The following is a 22,206-nucleotide window of genomic DNA, read 5'->3' as shown; positions in this document are numbered from 1 at the left end:
CGGCGATTATTCGGCACAAGAACCGGCGGATAAAGAACATTGTGGAGACATCTCTGTCATGATGATGGTATACGTTTTCGCTGCATTCCGAAATACATCGAAAAGAAGCGTTCGTGTTCGCGAACGCTGACGAGTGGCGAAAACGCGAAGCAAATGCGAGTGCACATCTCGTTGACGCACGTGGTGCACGCCTCGTTTGAAATTCGTGGCGGTGAAGTGAGGTTAGGAATCTATTAATTTGGAAAATCAGAAAATTCGACACGATTGCGATGGAAATTGAATCCATTAAGAAAAATCGTCCTAAAATGAAATCGAAAGATAAATCTGTGATGGCCACGAATAAAGACGAAGCCCAGATACAGATACGTTTTGTAACCAAGCAGCAGAGGTAAGAAATTATTTTAATTCTTTCTTTCCATCGCGGTCGACTTAAACGGAGTTTATATTTTAATTTCAACGATTCTAGATATGCAGTACCGGATTATCCCTTAGCGGTTCATAGCTCGATAGTCATCGACGAATTAAACAGTTTGATAAACGAACTTCTGAGAGGTGAGGAAAGATTGATCATGAAAAAAGAACGTCCTGATCACATTGAAGACCAAATTGATTGTTCGCAGAGTCGAATGATGTCCAGGACCAAGTGGAGTTTGATTTCCTGGTTTGCTCACAGTTTCTACGTAGCTCTTTGACAGAACACATCGCTGACAGAGGAGTTTCTACGGAAGAGGTGGTAGATGTGGAGTATGTGGAGAAGCATCCTCCACCAGAGCCAAAGGATTGTCTGGTGCACGACGATTGGGTATCGGCTGTTGCTGTTTGTGGAAAATGGTTGGTTCCTAACTATGAGCCAATTAAACCAACAGACCAATTTTTACAATATGCTTGGCATCTGAAGCGTAACTGGAGTAATGATACCTCGAATGATTCTGTTTAGGATCCTAACTGGTTCTTACGATAATATGCTACATATTTGGACATTGAAAGGCAAACATCAACTTGTAATTCCTGGACATATATCTCCCGTCAGAGCAGTGGCCTGGATATCTCTCAATGACGATAATGCTTCCTTCGTTAGGTAATTTGATATAAAATATAGAGTCAATTTTGTGCCATTGATATATCTATGAATTTCCTGCTCCTATGTAGTCAAGTATAGGTTTAATCAAACCAATATGCAAAAAACATTTTTGAGATACATGGGTGAACCTTCAAGCATATCGCAGTGACAAGTGTTTAACAATGATTTTACATTTACACAAATATATAGCGCATCAATGGATCAGACGTGTATGATATGGAGTTGGGATATAACGAGGAATTCTGTGGAATGCGTGCATGTCTGCAAGGGACACAGAAGAAGCATCGAAGCGGTCAGCGTTAATTATGATAAAACATTAATGGCAACTGGCGCCTGGGATAATATGTTATACATATGGTCAACATGTAAGTATAGTAGCGTAAGAAATTGAACATCTTATTTTCTCAGATCTCAATGCATATTATTGAAAAATTAAAATTATGCAATGTTTTTCATAAATTGTAATATATTATTTTCTTATTTTAAAAATATGATTTTAATGCGAAGAGAGAAAATTAGAGATTATAAAACAACCTGAATATGGATATAATTTGGCAATAGTGAAACGTTAATTATTCAGACAAACATCTCTCTTTCTTTCTTAAGCTGCGCAAGAAGAAGACGATACTGGAGAATCCGCGTCGAAAAGGGCAAGATCGGAATACGCGAGTAAAACGAAGGTATGCAGATTATTGATGAACATCAGTTTAATGTTTAAAATTTTACGAGGAAGAGATCATTTATCCTGATCGTTGCATTTGTTTTACGCGCAGACGCCAAAATGTGCGATGAAGGGACACAAGCAGGCGATCAGCGGGATCGTGTGGTCCGACAAAACGGAGATCATCACAGGCTCGTGGGATCATACCATAAAGACTTGGGATACCGAATTAAACGGCATCAAGCAGGAAATTCACGGTGACAAGTGCTTCTTCGACATCGACTATTCGCCACTGTCACGTGTTGTGATAGCGGGATCGGCCGATCAACATGTGAGGCTGTATGATCCGAGATCTACAGGTGCTTGAAGTCTCTTGTCGATGTTTTTCTAATTTTTCGATCTTCTTTGACAAAATCAGGGTTACGAATTTTATTGATAAAAGTGAATATTAAATTTTACATTATGAAAATTTATCTCGTCTTTGAATTTCCAATTTATCTAACTTCTTACTAATTTGGTGTACACTAAGAGAGTACTTCAAACTTCATTAATTTGTTATTATATATTTCAGAAGGTGCAATCGTGAAAGCTAGGTTCACCTCTCACACGCAGTGGGTGTCGTCAGTACGCTGGTCGACTGTGGACGAACATCTCTTCATCTCGGGAGCATATGATAATATCGTCAAGCTCTGGGACACCAGAAGGTTGTTCACAGATTAAAATATCTATCTGGAAAACTGTTCTCAAATGCTCCGTTAAAAGAACACGAGGATTTTGTATAATTTCGTTCGGTTGTGCACGGTCGATTTAACTTTCAGAATTGTTCTAGAGAGCTAGAACTGCTATCTTAATGTTAAATTATAGATTACTCGAAAAAATTATCTTCAAATTAAAATTACGATCAGATTCAGATATTTATTGCAATCGGAGAATTAAATCAGAAATTAAACTGAAAATTGGAGAAATAATAGTATTATCCGAGATTTATGCGAAATTAACTTTTGCTATGCCTTTTCAGCCCCAAGGCACCGCTGTTCGATCTCCTGGGACACGATGACAAAGTCCTCAGCTGCGACTGGTCGAATCCTAAACTGATAATGTCTGGTGGTGCGGATAACACACTAAGGATATTCAAATCCAACTACGTAGAGCACTAATTCGCACTAAACAAGGTGCGATAGAAATTGTTATAAAACATTGTGCATAATCGATATCGAAACGATCGGAACTCCTGTTTCATAAGATTATGTGCTTGAATTTGTCACATTAGTTAATAATTTTTTAAATTTAGAAAATTAATAATAATAAGAAATTATTATTAGGCAAAAGGGATGTTCCAATCTCTTCTTGTAATGACCATGTAATATTTTTATCTTTTGCGTCTGAGAAATTTTTTCTTTGCGTTGAGTGTGCTTTTTATATCGATCTTTGGAAACGAAACTTGCGTGTAGTTACGAATCCATTGAGAAATCGACTCTATATTCAATCACATGATAATATCGTACGTGAAGAATATAAAGGCTTGATCGATGGTACAAATAACAACAATTTATCTCTTGTAATAATGAAAAGGAATAAAAGCAAAAATATTAATAAAGGATCTGTTTAAAAAAATCGGTTGCTTTTTTTGTTCCTGGATTAGCAGCCGCTCTCTCCTTTCCTCTCTTCCTGAAGTTCTTTCTTCAAGAAGAACCGTGCCAGATGGGTGAAGTAAGAGTCGTGTCGGTCGGCATAAATCCCCAAAAACAGATCGTTTATTGATCAAAAATAAGGGATGATAATCGTGACGAATCCGGGAATTCGCTTTTCCCGCGCATCGCGAATTATTTTATTATTTACCAAACCGTTTCTTCATTACTCGTAAGTAACTCTAAAAAGACCACCGATTCAAGTGCACGCCCCTATAGTAGAGACACACATAGGGTGTTACGCGGTAATAATACAGGAGCAGCGGAGAACGTGCATCCTCTCCGCAATAGCGCACGCACATTTTTTCCCTCTTTTTCTTTCTGTACAAGTGTGTGGCGGTGTGTATGTGTGTGTGTGTGTATGTATGTATGTGTTCCTTATAAGCGTGTGCTGTGTGTAAAATAGGCAGATGACGGTTCTTCGACAGTACGCGTTATCTTCTTTTCTTCTTCGAAGTTACGCACACACCTACGTACACACATGCGCACACTCTCTTCCTCTCGTTCGTACACTCTCGTCGGCCCCTCTCTCTCTCTCTCTCTCTCGTCGCACGATTGTTTTTTAAATCCTTTTTCCCTTTTTTTTTTCTTTTTTTTTTTCATTTGTTTGCTTGTTTATTCTCCGAAGACCCTATCTAAAAAAATCCCCATATTACTATCTTTCTCTCGTTCTCGCTCGCTCTCTCTCACACACAAAGACTAGCGTTTTTTTAAACGATCCAAAATAAACTAAGGGCACTTTTTAGTGGCTTATGCCCCTTGTGTCGTCGACGTCGCGTGTGTTGCGTTCTTTATTTTTTTTTCTTTACGTTTCTCTCATCTCGAGCTTTTTTCATTCTTTTTTTTTTTTAATTTTTTAATTTACTTTATTCATGAAAAATCTAATTCTGACTTGTTTCTTGTGTTAAACTTTGTTTTATTACAGCACCTATTCGACTTCCTAAGAGTCTCCCTAGATCTCTTAACTAACTATGACACAACTTGCCTTAACGTCTAAAGATTTTTTTTTTCTTCACATTACATGCTAAACGCTTTCTTTTCGCCTCTTGCCTTAAAAGTACTCTCGAAATTCTACAAATTGATCCTCGCGCGCGGATTTAAAAAGAGTCCTCAACGTCCGACGACATCGTTCCCCCTTTTATCGTCTGTTCTTTTCTCTATCTCTCTCGTGATCTTGAAAAGATAAGCGGTACGCACGGGGTACGTGTCTCTCGTCTTCCGTCGTAGAATTACATTACAAATTCCGCTCCCTTCGTCGGTTCGTTCGCCGTCGAACACGAAGGACGAGCGGAGTACAAATGCAAAAAAGAAAGGAGGGACGGGGGGGGGGGGCACGGAGATACATCGGGGGAGGAAGAGAAGGATGTGTAGAGGAAGAAACCCAAGATGTCTCGAATAATTACAGCTAAGTCGCTTAACAAACACGTGTAAAACAATGACTTAAAAACTTGGAAAGCTAAGGACTGTACAAGCCGAAGTACAAGACGATGATCTAGTCTCACTTCGGACCTCGCTTTATCGCTATTCACTCTCTCTTTCTTTCTATCTCACACACACACGCACAAGTACACGTATTTCCTTTCACTCTCTTAAGCCGATTTCGACTAATGTTATTTTACTCTTAAAAACATCCTATATTTTTTCGTCTCGCTTCTCGCTCAATCAGTTTCTCGCTCCCTCTCGTCTCCTTTTCTACAATCAGCCTATCAACTATGGTACGCCTAATCTAAAGAGTGTCTACGCGAAAAACTCTAGAGAAAAGCTTTACGGAAAGCAGCATTGTCCGCAACGGCAAGAACCGTTTTCCTGCCCGAAACTTGTTGGCGGCCGGGCTGCGGAAGCCCGAGAGCTTCCGCGGCGAGGGGGAGGGTTCGCGTTAGAGGCAAAGAATCGCATAGGAAAAAAAATTCGTATGATTTTTCGCGTCTGACGTCCACGTGATCCAACGTGGGGGCACCCCTCCGAGCGACTAGTCGGGAGGAATCGTTTCCGTGCGCTTCCGGTCCTCGGATGGGGGGGCAACTCCTGCCGCGGAAATCCCACGAGTCCCCGCACCCTATCGAGTGCAAGAGCCCACATCCGGCCAGCCCACGCACCCGACCCGCGGTGCGCAGCAAGCAAATAGTTCCTTACTATTTATACAATTATACAAATAGTTCATATATATGTATATATACATATATATATATATACATATATATACATATATATACATGTATATATATTTATCAATATATGAATAGCCAGTCAGTCTTGACGGGTGCGAGGTGCATAGGCTGAACGGTGCCCCACGCCCGTGCCCCCCGTGCCCGCGACAACACACAGAGGGAGGATAGGGGACACGGAGGATGAGAGGCATATTCGTATCCTAACTACTATGTAACTAAACTATTGTTCTACCTATCTACGTCTATTTATAAACTTAGCCGCTTCTTAATCCGATAAAAGATCGCCCCTTTCCTATTATCTCCTAATCCGAGCGAGTGCTCGCTCACTCGTCGCTTAGCCTACGGTTTTTTTTTTTTTTAATCATCAAGTTCAACTCTACCTATGCGAAAAACATGTCGCCGCAAGAAAAAAAAGACGCGTGTCTGCGCGTTCTCTGTACATAATAACTATACTCTCGCTCGCGATCGCTCTTTCTCTCCTTTTCATTCTAACTCTCTTTCTGTTCCGGCTACCCTTTTTTTCCGGATTTACTCTCGTGGAATCTCTTTGCCCGCATCCGGAGATGCTAGACACGCAACAGATTGTGTCCGCCGTTCTCATCCCCTTCTTTCCCTTCTTCATCCCCTGAACCAATCGGCGCAACTATTACTGCTGCTCTGTTATACTCGCTTTTCTCCCTCTTTCCTTTTCTTCGTTTGGTCAGTCACGATAATTACTTTAGTTACTTTTTTTTTTAGTGTATACAAGTCTCTATTTAGTAAAATTCTCAAAATTTACTATTAAAATCACATGTGGATTTTTTTGTCAGTCAAGTGGTGACAATCTCGCCTTGTGTAACAAATACACAATATGCACTCGCTAATAAGTGCTCCTCTCTCTCTCTCTCTCTCTTTTTCGCACTTTCCTCTCAGCACTTTCCATCTTTCACTCACTTTTCTCTCTCTCGCTCTCTTTCGTACACAATCTCTTTCGCACTCAGTCACTCTCCCTTTCACACTTATTCTCCGCATTCTTTTTTTTTTTACTTTTTACTTTAATGCGTGGACTCAAATCGAGTAATAAAGTCTGTCTCTTAAAAAATAGCGTATTCCGCCTTTCTACTTCCTCGCCTTCGGCCTTTTTTTCGTCAATTTATCTCTCTCGTTCTCTCTATTTCTCACTCTCACTCTCTCGTCATCGTGATGTACCAAAATAAACTAAATATATTATTTACTTCAAGTCTCAACAGTGTAAAAATCTTTCATACGTTTAGATGACGTCAATAATAGTAAATCGTTAATTATAATAATACAGCATCATTATTGTAATATTATAATAATAACTACGCGACTCATCTCTCTCTCTCTCTCTCTTTCTCTCTCTCTTCGCTAAAACTCTATCTAATTACCCGCTCGCCTTCTTCACCTTTATCAGTTTCTCGTATGTCGCGCGAGTAGTCTGCAATTCTCGCGTATTTTTGGTAAAAAGCTTTCTTACACTCTCTCCCTCTCTATCGCTTCTTCACTCGATTCTCAACTATCAATCCTAAGTCGGACAACGCGAAACTTCGCCGGATGCACGAATAATGACGATAATGGCAATGATGATGATGATGATAGTAATGGTGATGGTGGTAGATATGGGAGAAGAGACATCCAGAAGAAGGGGAAGAGATGGAGATCTCATTGGGCGCAGGTTGTAACGTGAAGAATAATCAAGACTCAAACGGGGCTCAACACGAAGGTATTTTAATGAATTCAAGTAATATAAGCGTTTACTTTTGCAAATTTCCAAATTCTTGAGAAAATATACTCATCTCGGTAAATACAATTATCCGCGCGGTCGCAAAGACGCTCAGGAAGTTCAATCTTCCTCGATCGAATTTTCCGTTTGATCATTCAGACGAATACTTATTTTATTTACAGCCATCAATTTCGACATCTCGAAAGATGACAGAGTGTCGTCTCGATTACTCTCCCCTCGATCTGTCTGTACGCGCGTGTATCTGTATAGGCGTGTATACGTATACATGTGTACGGTGTAGATCGATGCATCTTTGCGTTTTTACCTTTCGTTTATTCTTTCTCGACAGTATATATATAACGCGTTCCTTCGATAAAATAAATTAATTTACATTCTAGTTTCTCATCATGTAACAAACCTACTTTTCTTCATTTTTTTTTAATCTCTCTTTCAGACACATTTTCAATCACTCACTCTCACTCTCTCTCTCTCGCTCTCTCATTATCTCGCGTTCCGTTTCTCGACTTGTCGCGATTTGATTTTCCTAGATTTTTTCTTTTTTTCTTTTTATTATTACGGACTGTCTCTGTGCTGTGTGTGGATGTCTATTTCATTTTCTCTCATACAGTCCGACAATTCCAATTCGATAATGCATGTAATCACGCGTACAAAATCTATCAAATTGACAACGAAAACAAATGTATAGAGATATTTAACACAAAAACAATTACAGATATATTAATTAGAAAATTAAGATTTGACTCCACATCTGAATTTAACGATGCGTAAAAATATATTATAACAATTTTCTCCTGCATATATATATCTTTCTCTTTCTCTCTCTTTCTTTCTCGCTCCCTTTCTTTCATTTAACGGATCTGTGTGAAAAGGCACAATTCTAAAAAAAATATTTGTATTCACTGTACAATTAAAAATTGATATCGATCCGTATTTAACTCGCAATCATCGTAAATATAACACTCTAAAAAGTACTGTTCCATCTTTTTTCCGTCTTTCGTACAATAATTGTACGTAGATCCTGAAAATTGCATTCCTCCCCTTGCCCGTTTTAGAAACAAATTTTACCGTCGTATTTATCTTCTCCTAGTTTGTCTCTGAAATTTAATCTATAATAAAAGTTCATTGTCGTAAAAAAAAAAAACAAGGAAACGCAACGCGATAGAGATGCGTGGTGCCGCTAGAAAAATTGATGTATTCCCGATTAAAAAATACCTCCGCGTAGCGATGCGCGCATATACTCGGTGTGGAATGTTTCTGAATGTAAAAGCAGAAAATGAAAAAAGAACTCGAAAAGATACGTGAACTTTGATGAGGGTGCGGTGGTAAATATCTGTTTTGTGTATTTTATGTAACCTGTACGCGAGAGAACGGATGAGGTGAAGTGCGCTATCGCGGAAGATGAATTGTGTTCACGTGCACGTACTCTCAACCGCAGACAAGTATCTTCGCGAGTTTCGCGAACAAACACCTCCTCCTTTTAGTCGTAATTATGAATCTTTGAATCTCTTCTCAAAAGGCCTGTTCGTTTTAACTGAATTGTGCAACAAGTTCAGCTAAAACGACGAACAGGCCTAACATTACATCGTCCTGGAAGTAGTGCATCCTCTCTTCTCTTTCACACACATTCTCTCTCTTTCTCTCTTTCTCTCTCTCTCTCTCTCTCTCTCTCTCTCTCTCTCTCTCTCTCTCTCTTTCTCATTCTTGCTGTATATTATTATTATTTACTATTATTTTCTCGGGAAGAATTCTCCTTTGTATATTTCTGAGCAGTATTACTTTTTCTTCTCCTTTTCTCGTTCTTTATAGTTAACACATTCACACACACATTCTTCCTCTTTCACTCACTCATTAAAATACTTATCCATACTGTCGAGCTCTCGAGATTAGCTTCGATTAGCTTCTGTCATCTGTCCGTAGTAAACATAATACCTAAAGTTACATCATGGAAGCCTATTAGCTTGACACTAAACTGTTCTTCGTAAATAACTTGGTTTTTTTTAGTTACTGTCGTGTATGATGTCTCTCTTTCTCTTAGTGTATGTATGTGTGTACATGAAAGTGTACGTGTTGTACATCACGTAGCTTTAACGGAGCCATACTAGTATGGAAGCACGTGCCATTCCACGCGGATGACACGTGATCGCTCTCGTACTCGTCTTCCTGTACTTCCTTCAATTATATTCTCTCTTTCTCTCTCTCTCTCACTCCCTCTCGCTCGCTCGTTCGTTCTCTCTCACTCTTACGCATTCTCTCAACATTCACTCTGCCTACTCGTTGCAAAATATCATCTACTTTCCTCTATTTACTGTTGGATAAAACGTATAAAAACGCTGGCAAGTCAATTTATCGTGAGGAAGAATCTTATTCGTTACGTAATGTAGTTTTTTTTTTTTCAAATCTATTCTTAGTGTAATCCGCTCTCGTATCTGTTGCTCTTCTTCATTCTACGCATATCTTCATATGTCAATCAGTAATCCTTTCCTAATTCATGTAACCCTTAGCGCGATCGTACATCTGCAACCGAAAGATCCCTTTATTGTTTGTTTGTCGTCTTATTACGAGCTAAGGGATTTGTATTTCGGTACAGTATTGCATCGTATGGCGTAAAAGGAAGAAAGAATCCTGACCTATTATAAACCGTGGCCTACTTAGGCTGTTGAGCCTGGTACTGCTGGTAGGAATCGTCGGGGGATGCTGCGTTACTCGTTTGCTCCGACTCGCCCAGTGGCATGGTGTGAATAATGCTAGGGGCGGGATAAGTAGTGTAAGGATAGGGATGCGGGCTCGCTATGTACTGAAAAAAAGAAACGAAAAAACGATCAGTTGTCATTTGTCACAATTGACTCGAATTAATCCATCCCAACAACACAAATGTCCGAGAAACATCGTAAAGACCTAGCTTAACTCTAATGTCTCTATCAACTCCGTGCATTTTTAACACATTCAATCTAAATATTTAAGACATTCTGGATCGTCGAGATTTTTAGATTTAAATCTTTCTATATCGTTGAAAAATAGTTTAGACTTCAATCTTTGAGACGTCTTTCTTGGAGATTTATGTCTGGATAGCTGTTAAAAAAATCGAGAGAAAACTTACGGAACCAGTGCCGAGATGCAAGGTAGACATTTGCGTGGTAAGCTGAGGAATCATACTGTACTGCGGATTACTAGGATCAGCCGACGGTATCATCTGTAATGAAGATCGACAGTCCAATGATGAAGCAGAAGCGATAATCAGCAAATGATGAAAAAAATCCGAAAAAAAAAAAGAAAAATTCATAACAAAGCTAAGACACAAATTGAACGTGATCTTTCTAAACGGAAAAAATGCGTATCCAAAAACGTGGTTGATAATTAAATAATTTCGTAGACATACTGATATTTCAATTCAAAAGACTAAGTTTTCAACTAAGACTAAGTTTTAAGATTAAGTTTCCAACAGTTGAAACAACACTAAAATGAATGCCATTGAATTCTATTTTAAAGGAGACAACGCGTTAGTTTGGATCGAATTGCCTTATATTCAAATTTGAATGTTAAATCTACAAAATTTATCGTGTCCAATCACATATGTATGCGAAATTACGCTAAGTTCTCGAATTCGAAACTCGATATAAAGGCATTCTTCTACCATATATGCAAAGCAATAAAACAAAATGAACGAAAAGTGTATAAAAACTCACGTCAACCTGTTGCATATGTGGCGGGGAAGGGTGCACGAGGTAAGGAGCCACCCAGGGAGTGCCTGGCACACTGTAACCAGGCAATGCCTGACTGTAGTGACGACTGTACTGTGTCAAAGCCGTCGCTGGAAGCATATGAGTCGTAGCAACGCCATTCTGACCAACGCCGCTCGTGTCGTAGTTCAATGTCATATTCTGGAAGGAAACATAAAAATAATGAAAATTTGCATTGGCACTACCTCAATCGCAAAAAGATTCGCTTATTAAACCTTTTGAGATTTGTTTCTGAAAAGCACGTACCTCTCCGGTTTCTCTCCATATTGTACTTTTAAACAACGATTTCTTTTTGTTTCCACCATCAGCAAACTTAACTAATAATGAATCCTTTGCGCCTGTTAGGACTTTTCCATTAAACATTTGGATGATTTGTTCACACTTCTCCTTTGATTCCATTCTGTAATGCAGTCGCAAAAACACTAGATTACTCGTGTATTCTAATGTATTACAATTTCAAATCAAGAGATGCGGTAGCAATATAATTAAAAATTCATGTCTCGACAAAAGAGTCTGAACGAGGAAGAGTTCCTGAAGTTTAAAATGTTTTTTTTTTTTTAATTCAATGATTACTTATCGGAAAGTTACATAAATTCGTATTTGCCAATTCAAAACTCTTTAATTTTATTACGAAGATCGTATTATGTATTGTATATAAAATAAAAATTTACCCGAAATATAACCGTACATTCGTAAACGTAATCCGCATTGTATTATAACCGACGTTTTTAAATCACATCGTAATGTTAAATAAACCTGCAACAATATATATGATGCGCTAATTATTTTTATTCTCTACCGATGAAACGAATCTCGCACCAAGTAAATACAGCCGTCAGGAAACTAGTGACAATACTATCATAGATTTTGCGAACCTTGCGAATCCAACTCCTTTGCTCTGGCCAGAAGTGTCGCGCAGGATACGGGTAGAGATAACTTGTCCGTATTGAGCGAGTAATGCCTCGACGTCGTTCTCTTTGAAGTTCAGCGGCAGATTGGCGATGTACAGATTGGTGGGGTCCTGCTCCTGTTGCTGGGAAGAGAGTAAAAACACTATGCAATTACATAAAACAGGGCGACACAATGGATATAATGACTTCCAGACAAATCTGAAGCGGATTATCATTTTAACTTCCACGACTGTCGTTTCTATCGCCGCTCTCTCTGTGAGTTTGATCGATCAAAAATGGATGCACAGGCAAGACGAGACGATAATGCACAGACTCGAAACCGATTGAACACGCCTGCGAAATTTGTCCAACTATTTCAATACCATTACTGTATCGTTTATTACTTTCATCATCGACACAGATTGACGTGGAGTGATACGAACGAATGATAGGAAGAATCTTGCGACAAACGAGTATGCGGCGACCGCGCAATTTCCTCGCTTAGTCTGGAACGTTAAAATGATATTCGCGAGTTTACTGAATGACGATCGAAATAATAATAACATACGGAAATAACATACGAAACAGTAACGAGATGTTTCTAACTGCGATAACGCGGACACGTGCGATAAAAATGAGTTCAAATGCCGGACGCGTGAAAAAAGTATCGATAGCCCCGTTGTAAATAGCACAAACGTAAAAAAAAAAAAAGTTTCTACCAACATTGACACTACGAGGAGACCATTAAGCAGTAATCGCCGTCTAAAAATTTCGAAGAAAGAGTGCAAAAACAGGGAACAAATGGGTATCGAAGACCGATATCGGAACGTGGTACCGACTGGACGCTTATTTAGTCTCAATGTCGGAAGGTCATCATGCTTCATGGCAATTACGTTACCACATTCTTGGTGGCTCTCTAAATTTGCTTGCTTCTAGGGATGCATTCGATTCATCTCTCTCGGCTAGTGTACTTCTACCTCTAAAAATACGGCTCTCCCGACTCTGCGTTTTCCGCGCGCAGAGAGCATGCTAACGCGAACAGGTATTAAATTATATTCCATACACATACACATTAATGATACCCGCGTGAGGACTCTAGTCTGTCGAAAGATCGCGTCGGTTTTTTCTACGATTCCAGGATTTAGAGTCCCCCAAGAAGTAGACACGACAGAGATAAGAGCAAAGTGGGCGTAGACAAAGTCAGACGTAAAAGTAGTCTGAACGAAGATGTAATAAAAAACGGATAAAGGGATCAAATAGGAACATACAAAAGTATCGAATTGTAATGATATAAAATATACAAATATAAAAAAAGAACATAGATTGTAAAAACTTCTCTACTGTGGTCACCAGCCAAAATATCAGTCGAAATTCTATTAAAGAAGATATTCTATTAGATTTTCTATTTAATTTATATGGAATAATGAAACCAGAGTACGTCGCTTGTGCATACACTTTGTCGCGTTTTTTCCCCCGTGAGACGGAATTGGACAAATTTTCCCGTGTATTGTGCACGTGAGGTGAAATTTGATATGAAACGCTTGTTTGCGCAATGGTAATCGTCTCGAATTACCGTGACATTTCGAAATTTCATGACGTATATAACCGATACACACTGTAAATGTATCATAGAGCGTCCGCAAAAAAAAAAAAAAGAAAAAAATTTCAATTAAAAACACGCGGCCAAATTTCTACACATCGGCAGCATAAAAAAAAGAGAGATAATCGAGAAAAGTACCTACGAATTACATATCTATCATCACGTTTCTAATGTTATTTACATGTGTCGGAAATCGTCTTCGTCGTTTTTACAAATAACCATTCAAAGCGGTAATAAAGAATAGGGTCAAGTAACATGTGACATTTCATTGGAAACAGAAAGAGAGAGAGAGATAGAGAGAGAGACAGAGAAAAACAGAGAGAGAAAGAGAGAGGGAGAGGGAGAGAGAAAGAGAAGCATGATAAAGAAAAGCACAGGCATTTTTACATATACATATATATATATGTATAAATATATATGTATAAATATATGTATATACAGTTATATATCATATATGAGTAATGAACGAATGTGAAGGAAGAGAGCAACTCTTGACGAGTATAGTGTCGCACAAAACACATAATATATGTGAAGTATATAGACGTACATATACATGTGTTCATGCTCCGATTTTTTGTATTATGAGTTCCACAGGAGAGTATAAGGTAAAACAGAACAAAAGAGGACAAGGAGGAGAAACAAGAAAAGAAAAGAAACAAAGAGAATGTAGAAAAGAGTAGAAACGTATGCGTGTCTGAAGACTGATGAGATATTATGCACCCTCAAGCATATTTCGAGATCCACCACTTTTGTCAACGAATCAATCAAAAGTATTCTACGATTACTTGAGTATATACTTATACTTTACGACAATTTACTTCAATCTTGCGAATGCATTAAAACAAAAAAACGAATAATGAAAATATCATGATATATAAGCCAAGCTGATGGCATTTAAATATATATGTATACACATATATGTATATACATACATACATACATATATACATATGCACATGGATGTATCCACGTGCGCATATGTATGTGGGCTGTCGCGAAATGAGACAGTTATTAACAAAGCGGAGCTCTTGCTCTTTTTTCAGTAAATGTATGCGGACTCCAAGACCGCCGACTTTCCGTTTTCACTACCAGATTCGTTATCAATCGCACCGTCATTCATTTCGCGACGTCCTGTATATATGATCAGATACAGTAGAAACTCCATTATACCGAATGCCATTTGACCGAATGTCTGATCATTTGAATAGCACAGGAAAAATATGCGACTGTTCGGACGGACGTTTTCTCGTAAAAGCGACTGACTCGGACAATCGTTGAACGTTTTTCACGCCGTTCGAATGATGGAATATTCGGTTAAATGGTGTTCGAGCAATCGAGCTTCCGCTGCTTTATGTCTTAATTGTACTTTTATATTCCGATAGAACAGTTCACAGATTCGTCGAGAATACGACCTATGCTATCGGGAACTTTTCTATAAGATTCAACAGCTTGATTTATCATTGACATTTTCTGTCGAGTAGTTCTGCTCATTTTATCTGATTCCAATTATTTCTTTTATTCCGTGTTTATGGCTCTCTGTAATCCTCTGTAATAAAGATCATTTATATTCATATAATTATATTTGTTGCACGAATAACATTCACATTTATACGATTTACACGAAATAATCGATTTGATCTTTTTTTTTTATGTAGTACAAGTAATGTTTAGTTACCGAACGTGAGGTCCCGTACTGTCTGAATCTTACGACCGGCTCCCGATTGCACGTTTCAACCTGTAGGTGTGTTGTGATTAAAGTTTTATTATACATTCGTACATATATGTAAGACAAGTGTACGTGTGAATCTGAACCAACCAACACCCCTCCCCCGAGGAAAGACAACGCCTATATCCGGATTTAACCACGTAACCCTACGGGTATGGGATTAATCGACAATACGGTACTGTATCGCTTTTAGTTATATCATATCGCATGCGATTGACATCATCATATCATCATCATTGTCACACAGCTGCTGATCATCACACCCCGTGCTTTTTACCACGGTCAGCTTAAAGGAACTATTCCATTGGAGTTAGTTGTATGAGGACAAATGGTACAAACAGGCGGGAGGCCGATACTCTCTCGTTCGGCATTGTGTGCTTTTTCTTTATTTATAGTTGTCTCGAGCAGGAACGCGATTTAATGCAAGAGAACGTGAGACTGAGACGACTGTCGCAGAGCAGAGTCGGGCGAAGTGCAATCGAATCTTCGATCAGCTAATAAGATCAATTCGGCATGATTACTAAATAAAAATGGTCTTTACTCGCGACTTTACTCGAATTACGGAATTTTTGCATCAATATGCAAATTATCATCGTCTTTGATGATAATTTGGAAATAAACGATCACACACCGCCGAACACTGCTATCGAGTCGACATTGACAAGTTCAATTTGATTTTATGGTTTGAGGTAATACTCTTTCTTTTAGACTGCTAACATTACACGGAAAACATAATGAATATATGTTGCACAATATATCGATGTTACTATACTAGAACTACTATTGATACGTCGTTTATGCTGCCATACTTCAATGCAATACTTTTCTTCTTTTCTTTTTGTTATCAAATTATTCACCGAGTTGGCGAACAAGATTTTAAGTCAAGCTCCAAGGGTGGTATTCATAGATGGAAATAATCGTAAAATATTTTTGATATCTAATAGCAAACGTATTTACCAGTTAGCTAAACAGATTTGAACTCATGAATATTATTATCAAGTTTTTTAAATTTCACGAATTAATATTTGGATAATCATAATTATTAACTGATCATAACCACTCAGCTTTTGTTTATTATATTGTATAATTATTGATTCATAGTAAATAATTTTCAAGTTGTAATTAATTGGAATATACTTTGACATCTGCTAAACTGTTTGTCCCTCGATTATAAATGCTATTTTTCATAATATATTAGTATTATAATTGTATATATAAAAGTTATACGTTAGACGAAAGCAGATAATATGACACCTGAAAAGATATATTAAATGTGTCATCCTATCTAAATAATCAACAATTGAATTTATCGTTTATCAAAGAGAATATTTAAAGACTTCGAATTTATAAAAAATAAAAAATAAATGACAGATAGATATATTCATGAAATCATAATCCTGCATCAAATAATGACTATGAATACGACCCTAAACTTCATGAATGTCGACGCGTTATTGAATTTTCACATAGAGAGGTTCAAAATTAATGCTGAAATTCGCAGAATGCAATTCTCATGACATGGCGTTGTAGACATATGTCGACATAGCATAGTATCGGCTGTATTTGTGGCCGAGGTATAGCAGCAAGCACCGATAGAGGTCTGGTAGGTAAGGTACGTAAGACGGAATGACAGACAAAGAGTATCAGAGAAAATTGCTAGATAAATAAAAGAGGCAGAGAGGAACAGAGACAGGCTCTCAATGGAAAAAATATTACAGTCCCCGGTATGTATGGAAATACCCGCAGAGAGATATTATATACATTTATTAGAAATACATACTGCTATACAAAATATAAATTCTCAATCAAATTAATCGTTAATGATTTACGACTGTTTCTTTCAGAACTTTTGCCGAATTTAGTTTCTGGGATTATGTGACCCTCGAAATTTGGATTTAATTAAATTTTATTTGAAATAGACGAAATCGTAGACTCATTTATCTATTAAAGAGAAACCGATGAGGAAAAAAAAACATTTTATTTATATAATAAAATATTTTTCCATTTATGATAAATCTTTTCGTGTATGAAGTGAAGACTGAATAAAACCAAATGTGAAGCGATACCTTTTCATTCACGAGAACTTAACTTTTAGAATTATTCTTTAACAATAATTTATTAAGAGTGATATAAAGTAATCAGAAATTTAAAAAATAATAATATACAGTACGATTGAATACTCTGCAGAACAGTTGTTTCGAATGCTACGCGTAATGGAAGAGAAATCGATGTCAAAAAGGCGTCGTGTTTCGCATCCGGAAACAGCGTGAGAAGATCTATCTCGATCGGCTCTCCGACGAAACGGCTTCGCAAATAAAATGGGACGATGAGAAAGGGAATGAAGAAACAGATGGAGAATATAACAGAACGACAGAATGGATAAACAATGATAGAGACAACGGAAAGATAGAGAGATAGAGAGACAAAGAGACAGAGAAAGAAAGAGTGAAAGAGAAAGAGAGAGAGGTTTACTGTTACTTTGGTATTACTCTGTACTTGCATGCACAACCACGTACACTGTCCAGTCTACGGAGCAACCAGATACCCACTTTCGCCATCTGCGCTTGGATGCCCTTGGCGACCAGTGCTTTCACAGCACCCTCTGCCGCCATCGGTGACTCGAAGTCTACAAATCCGTAACCTGCAAGACAATCACAACGGTATAAACCCCCGTAGATAATTTTGTCATGCGTAAGAAGACGCAAATAGAATATTTTGTCCATCGCGTATTATCTTAATAGCGTTATAAGATTTCGCGTAACGCTAATTGGAAGAGATACAAGATAAATGTATCAAAACAACGAATTTTGCTAAATTAAGTCCAGGAAGTTAAAATAGTGAAGAATGAGAGTGCGTGCAAATAATTACCTTTACATTTGTTTGTATTTTTGTCTAAAATCGCCTTGGTGGAAGTTATAGTTCCATACCTGCAAAAATATTGAGTCTTTTGGTCTGATACATTTACACTAATTTATATAATCACTACACTTGTATTATATTAATTTCAACAAGTAATAAATCATTAACCCTTAAATGCCCCGTGGGGTCCAGCGGACTCCAGACTCTTTAGAATGAAATGTTTTCAAATGTTCTTGCCAAAAATGGAGCTCATGCTCCCATTGATGATAGTTGAGTGATTGACCTACCCGTTTGTACACTTAGCAGTACTCAGTTTACTTAATTTTTTATACTAAGTTAACATTGAAATTTTAACAATATAAGCATTTTATTCTCTTTTCTAAGCCTTGAACAACATTGAAAAAATTTTTCATAACTAAAGATAAAAAAATCAATGAGTAAGGAGACATTTTTCATGCTGGGGTCTTTTAGACCCCTCATGTCATTTACGAGATTCTTGAGAGGTGTGGCATTTAAGGGTTAATAGTAATAACCATCATAAACTGTTGACACAATTGTTAAGCTATACTTATTACATAATAATTTAACGATTTAAATTTCTATAATCAAGTATATTGTGACAAATAACGTCAATTTACGTTTAGAATGCCAATAGCTCAATGTCAGAGTAGTCGCTTGTTAAGCAAAAGATCCGGGTTCGATTTCCGGAATTGCCATGTGGCATATATGTAACTGCGAGAATTTTGAGTGAAAGTTTCGACTCGGTGTCATATAAGCGAAAAAGAATTTATAACATTTGTATAATTCATTACGATAGAGACCTACAATCACGTGTACAACGTTACTTACTGAGAACACATATTAACGAGGTCTTTGTCAGTCGTATTCTGGTTGAGGCCACGGATGTATAGATTCGTTTTAGACAGCTGCTCCGCTTGTTGACCCTGCATAGCGTTGTTGCTGAGATTCGTGCTCATCGTCCCGCTTTGACTGCCGGTGGCACTACTGGAGCTGCTGTTAGTGTTCGCCGGGGATGAAGCTGTAGGCACCCGTTGTCCACCGTACTGCAAGCACCATCAATACTGTGCGATAACTGAAGATGTTCGAAAAGAGCCAAGGACAATTGATTTTATACAGAGTGTGCCGCTTTTACCGGATCGACTATCGATCGACGCGGCATGTATTATCTCCAACTCTCGTGTTACACAACAGGCTAAATCACGTATCTTTACATGAAGTTAGCATCCCGCTTTAACTATCACAACATAATCGATAGTTACACGTAACAGAAATATGAAGTTGGCATTCCATATATTCTTCACTCTCTATTATTTTTCGCATTTAATCACTTAAGATTCACTTTGAAGTGTAGCGGAAGATTTCAACAATTCTCTTTGACTCCACGTTATTTGCGTGGGGTGTAAAATAAACCCTAGCCTTAGAAAACTACAGACAAAGTTTTTTATCGATTGAATGCTGCGCGAATTGTTTCACAATTAAAGAAGAACTTTTGCACTTATCTTTATTTAGAAGATATAGAGAATATTTTCAACCTTTATTTAATTGTAAATCAAAGAGAACAATAAAAATAAAGATGTAACGTTTGGGATGTAATATACACCCCACTTCGCCATCTCACGCAAGTAATGTAGAGTTAAGAACGAGTGATAATTCTATATATTGAAAATAAAAGTATTAACTTCTCATTAAAAGGACAGCGCCGAAAATGTTACGTATATTTGCAAACAATTTATATTTGCTTCCTCGGTCCTCATTTGTAAATACCGTACGTAGAGCCATTAAACGCTTATCAAAGTGACCTATCTTCTCGTTCACGGCTCTCACGGTCGCATGCCGCACGACGGTCTCATGTTTACCGTCACGCGGAACAAAGTTGACAGGCTCTACCGCGATCGGAAGTAAGAAAATGTTGGCGAATGCGACTTACCGTCGCGTGCTGCGCGTACGTGGCGGTGACGAAGGGATTCGCGGATGCCGGTAGCTGCTGAGGACCGCCACCGGCCGCGGCAGCCACCGCTGCGGCCGCCGCGCTCGGGTAGCGCGTGTAAGGCGGGTACGCGGCCGCTGCTGCCGCTGCTGCGGCCGCGGCCGCGTGAGATGGTGCCGTGCTCCAGGCGGCCGCACCGCCTCCACCGCCGCCTCCGCCGCCACTCGCACGATACTGCACCGGATTGCCGCCGCGCGGTCCACCACCCGTGTTGCCCTTCAATCCGTGGCCACCGCCACCGCCACCGCCGCCGCCACCACCGCCACCACCCGCGCCGGCCGCGGGTCCCACGCCGACGCCGCCTGCATTAGCGGCGCCGCCGCCACCTCCGCCGCCGCTGCCGCTACCGCTGCCGCCTCCGCCGGCGCCGCCGGCGTTACCGTTGTTGGCACCCACGTACGTCGGCCTCGGTCCATTCGTATTCTGAAAATCGAAAAGAGAACCTCAGTTAAACAGAAGTCTTTTTCTTATTTGATCGTTCGTAATCAAGTAATTATTACATATGGTCTTTTTGTGATAACCCGATGAAGTGTGTATTTATGATCACGAAGAATTATTACAAAGATACACGGAATAATTGAAGATGTAAATGGGATTTAAACATTTTATTGAACAGTATCATTCTTTTTTTTTCTTTTCAGATGAAATTGTAGGTTCTGATGACATCAAACAATATTTACACTCAGGAAGTATATATAAAAAAAATATAGGGGAGACCGGGGCTAACTCGACACTGGGGCAAACTTGACACTAGGCTTTTTGCCAATTTAAATCTATCGTAGAAACTTGCCTTTCCTACTGTAAATGCGTCTTTATGTGCCAGTATTATCAACGGAATTTGGTAACATTCTGAGTTATAGTGTAATTTTTAACGCGACATAAGCGTTTTTGATAGTAAAAAGTAATTTTTCTGATCTCTCGAAAATGGTCTACTCTTTCATCGAGTTTTCGGGCAAAACTAAGCGACGTACAACAAAATTTCCTTAAGCAATTTTGTACCTGAAGGAACGCTCTTTAAATGTGTACCATTAAATTTGCTTAAAAATTTTAATTAATTGTTAAAAATTGCCTTTGAAAAAATTGTGTCGAGTTAGTCCCGGTCTCCCCTACGTCTTAAAAAAGTTATTCTTGGAATATATAATAAAGAATATATATAAATATAAAGTATTTATATATATAAAGTAGAGAAGTTAGTTTAGCAAAAGTATTTAGCTAGTTTAGCTTTCCGACAATGCTTGATAATTAAAGAAGGAAAGATAAACGTAACGTATATTATCAGTTCTGGTGCAATGCCGCCGTTCGAAATGACTTGTTAAGAACGTCAAGTACGCTTATCAGTGAATTCTCTTGTTTGAGATTCAACAATTGGACGATGATGCGCTCTTATCGTGTAATAAGTTGATCGGTCATCGTTACCATGTTAATTTTTCTCTTAAGGAATCAAGAAAGACGTCTTCAATTTAGCATTCTTGAAATAATTGCCACTGCTTTCATGACCAATTAGCAATAGTCTTAAACGTAAATGTATTACTCGTTCGTTAGTAAATAAAGAAATCAACAATTTACAGAAAAGAAAGCAACAAAAACGCGCTTAGTATTCATCTGAAGAACTGCTAGAAAAGCAGTACTTCAACACAAGTTGCTGAATTTCTTGAAACTTTTCCTTCGATTAAAGGAATAAAGTGCGTGGGTAAAAATATTCTTTGATGGTTTAAATATAAACCTGATTTAAAAAAGGCGTGTGAAGTTGAAGGAAGTTAGGAAACTTAAAAAATTCATAATCTCAAATACGATTAACAATAAAAAAGCAATTCGCCGTCGATTTTTCGCTCTTGACGGTCACAATCCATCGCGGCTGCAGTGACCGGACCTTTAATATCGATGCAACCGTTGCGTCAGTCTCTATCGATTTTCTCAAGCGAAACGGCGTACTATTTTAGAAAGCGATCGCGTTTCGCCGGCCCCATAGTTTCCCCGCACACGTCGGCCATGCACGTCGATAAGACGAGAGAAAGAAAGAGAGAGAGAGAGAAAGAGACCCCAC

The 22,206-nt window shown here is 38.5% G+C and overlaps 2 protein-coding genes across 2 annotated transcripts in view; one reads left to right on the top strand and one right to left on the bottom strand.

Annotated features, from left to right (window-relative positions):
- The first annotated feature begins 43 nt into the window (after positions 1-43).
- On the top strand, positions 44-3,619 carry LOC139818658 (ribosome biogenesis protein WDR12 homolog). Its single transcript, XM_071787475.1, has 9 exons — positions 44-388; positions 467-552; positions 621-831; positions 938-1,078; positions 1,271-1,446; positions 1,688-1,761; positions 1,855-2,101; positions 2,314-2,446; positions 2,761-3,619. The coding sequence occupies exons 1-9, from the start codon at positions 270-272 to the stop codon at positions 2,897-2,899; spliced, it is 1,326 nt and encodes a 441-aa protein (XP_071643576.1). The 5' UTR covers positions 44-269; the 3' UTR covers positions 2,900-3,619.
- The window catches only part of Shep (alan shepard), a 35,607-nt gene continuing 16,875 nt past the window's right edge, over positions 3,475-22,206 (bottom strand). The window contains 11 exon segments of the mRNA XM_071787474.1: positions 3,475-9,856; positions 9,970-10,136; positions 10,440-10,532; positions 11,026-11,220; positions 11,326-11,479; positions 11,955-12,112; positions 17,792-17,808; positions 17,811-17,936; positions 18,164-18,222; positions 19,004-19,218; positions 20,103-20,585. Coding sequence (XP_071643575.1) covers positions 9,987-10,136; positions 10,440-10,532; positions 11,026-11,220; positions 11,326-11,479; positions 11,955-12,112; positions 17,792-17,808; positions 17,811-17,936; positions 18,164-18,222; positions 19,004-19,218; positions 20,103-20,585 — 1,650 coding nt within the window. The 3' untranslated portion in view covers positions 3,475-9,856; positions 9,970-9,986.

Source organism: Temnothorax longispinosus, chromosome 9, assembly GCF_030848805.1.
Source record: "Temnothorax longispinosus isolate EJ_2023e chromosome 9, Tlon_JGU_v1, whole genome shotgun sequence".
Classification (NCBI taxonomy): Eukaryota; Metazoa; Arthropoda; class Insecta; order Hymenoptera; family Formicidae; genus Temnothorax; species Temnothorax longispinosus.
The sequence above is the reverse complement of the archived record's forward strand: the minus strand, read 5'-3'. Positions and strand labels throughout refer to the sequence as shown.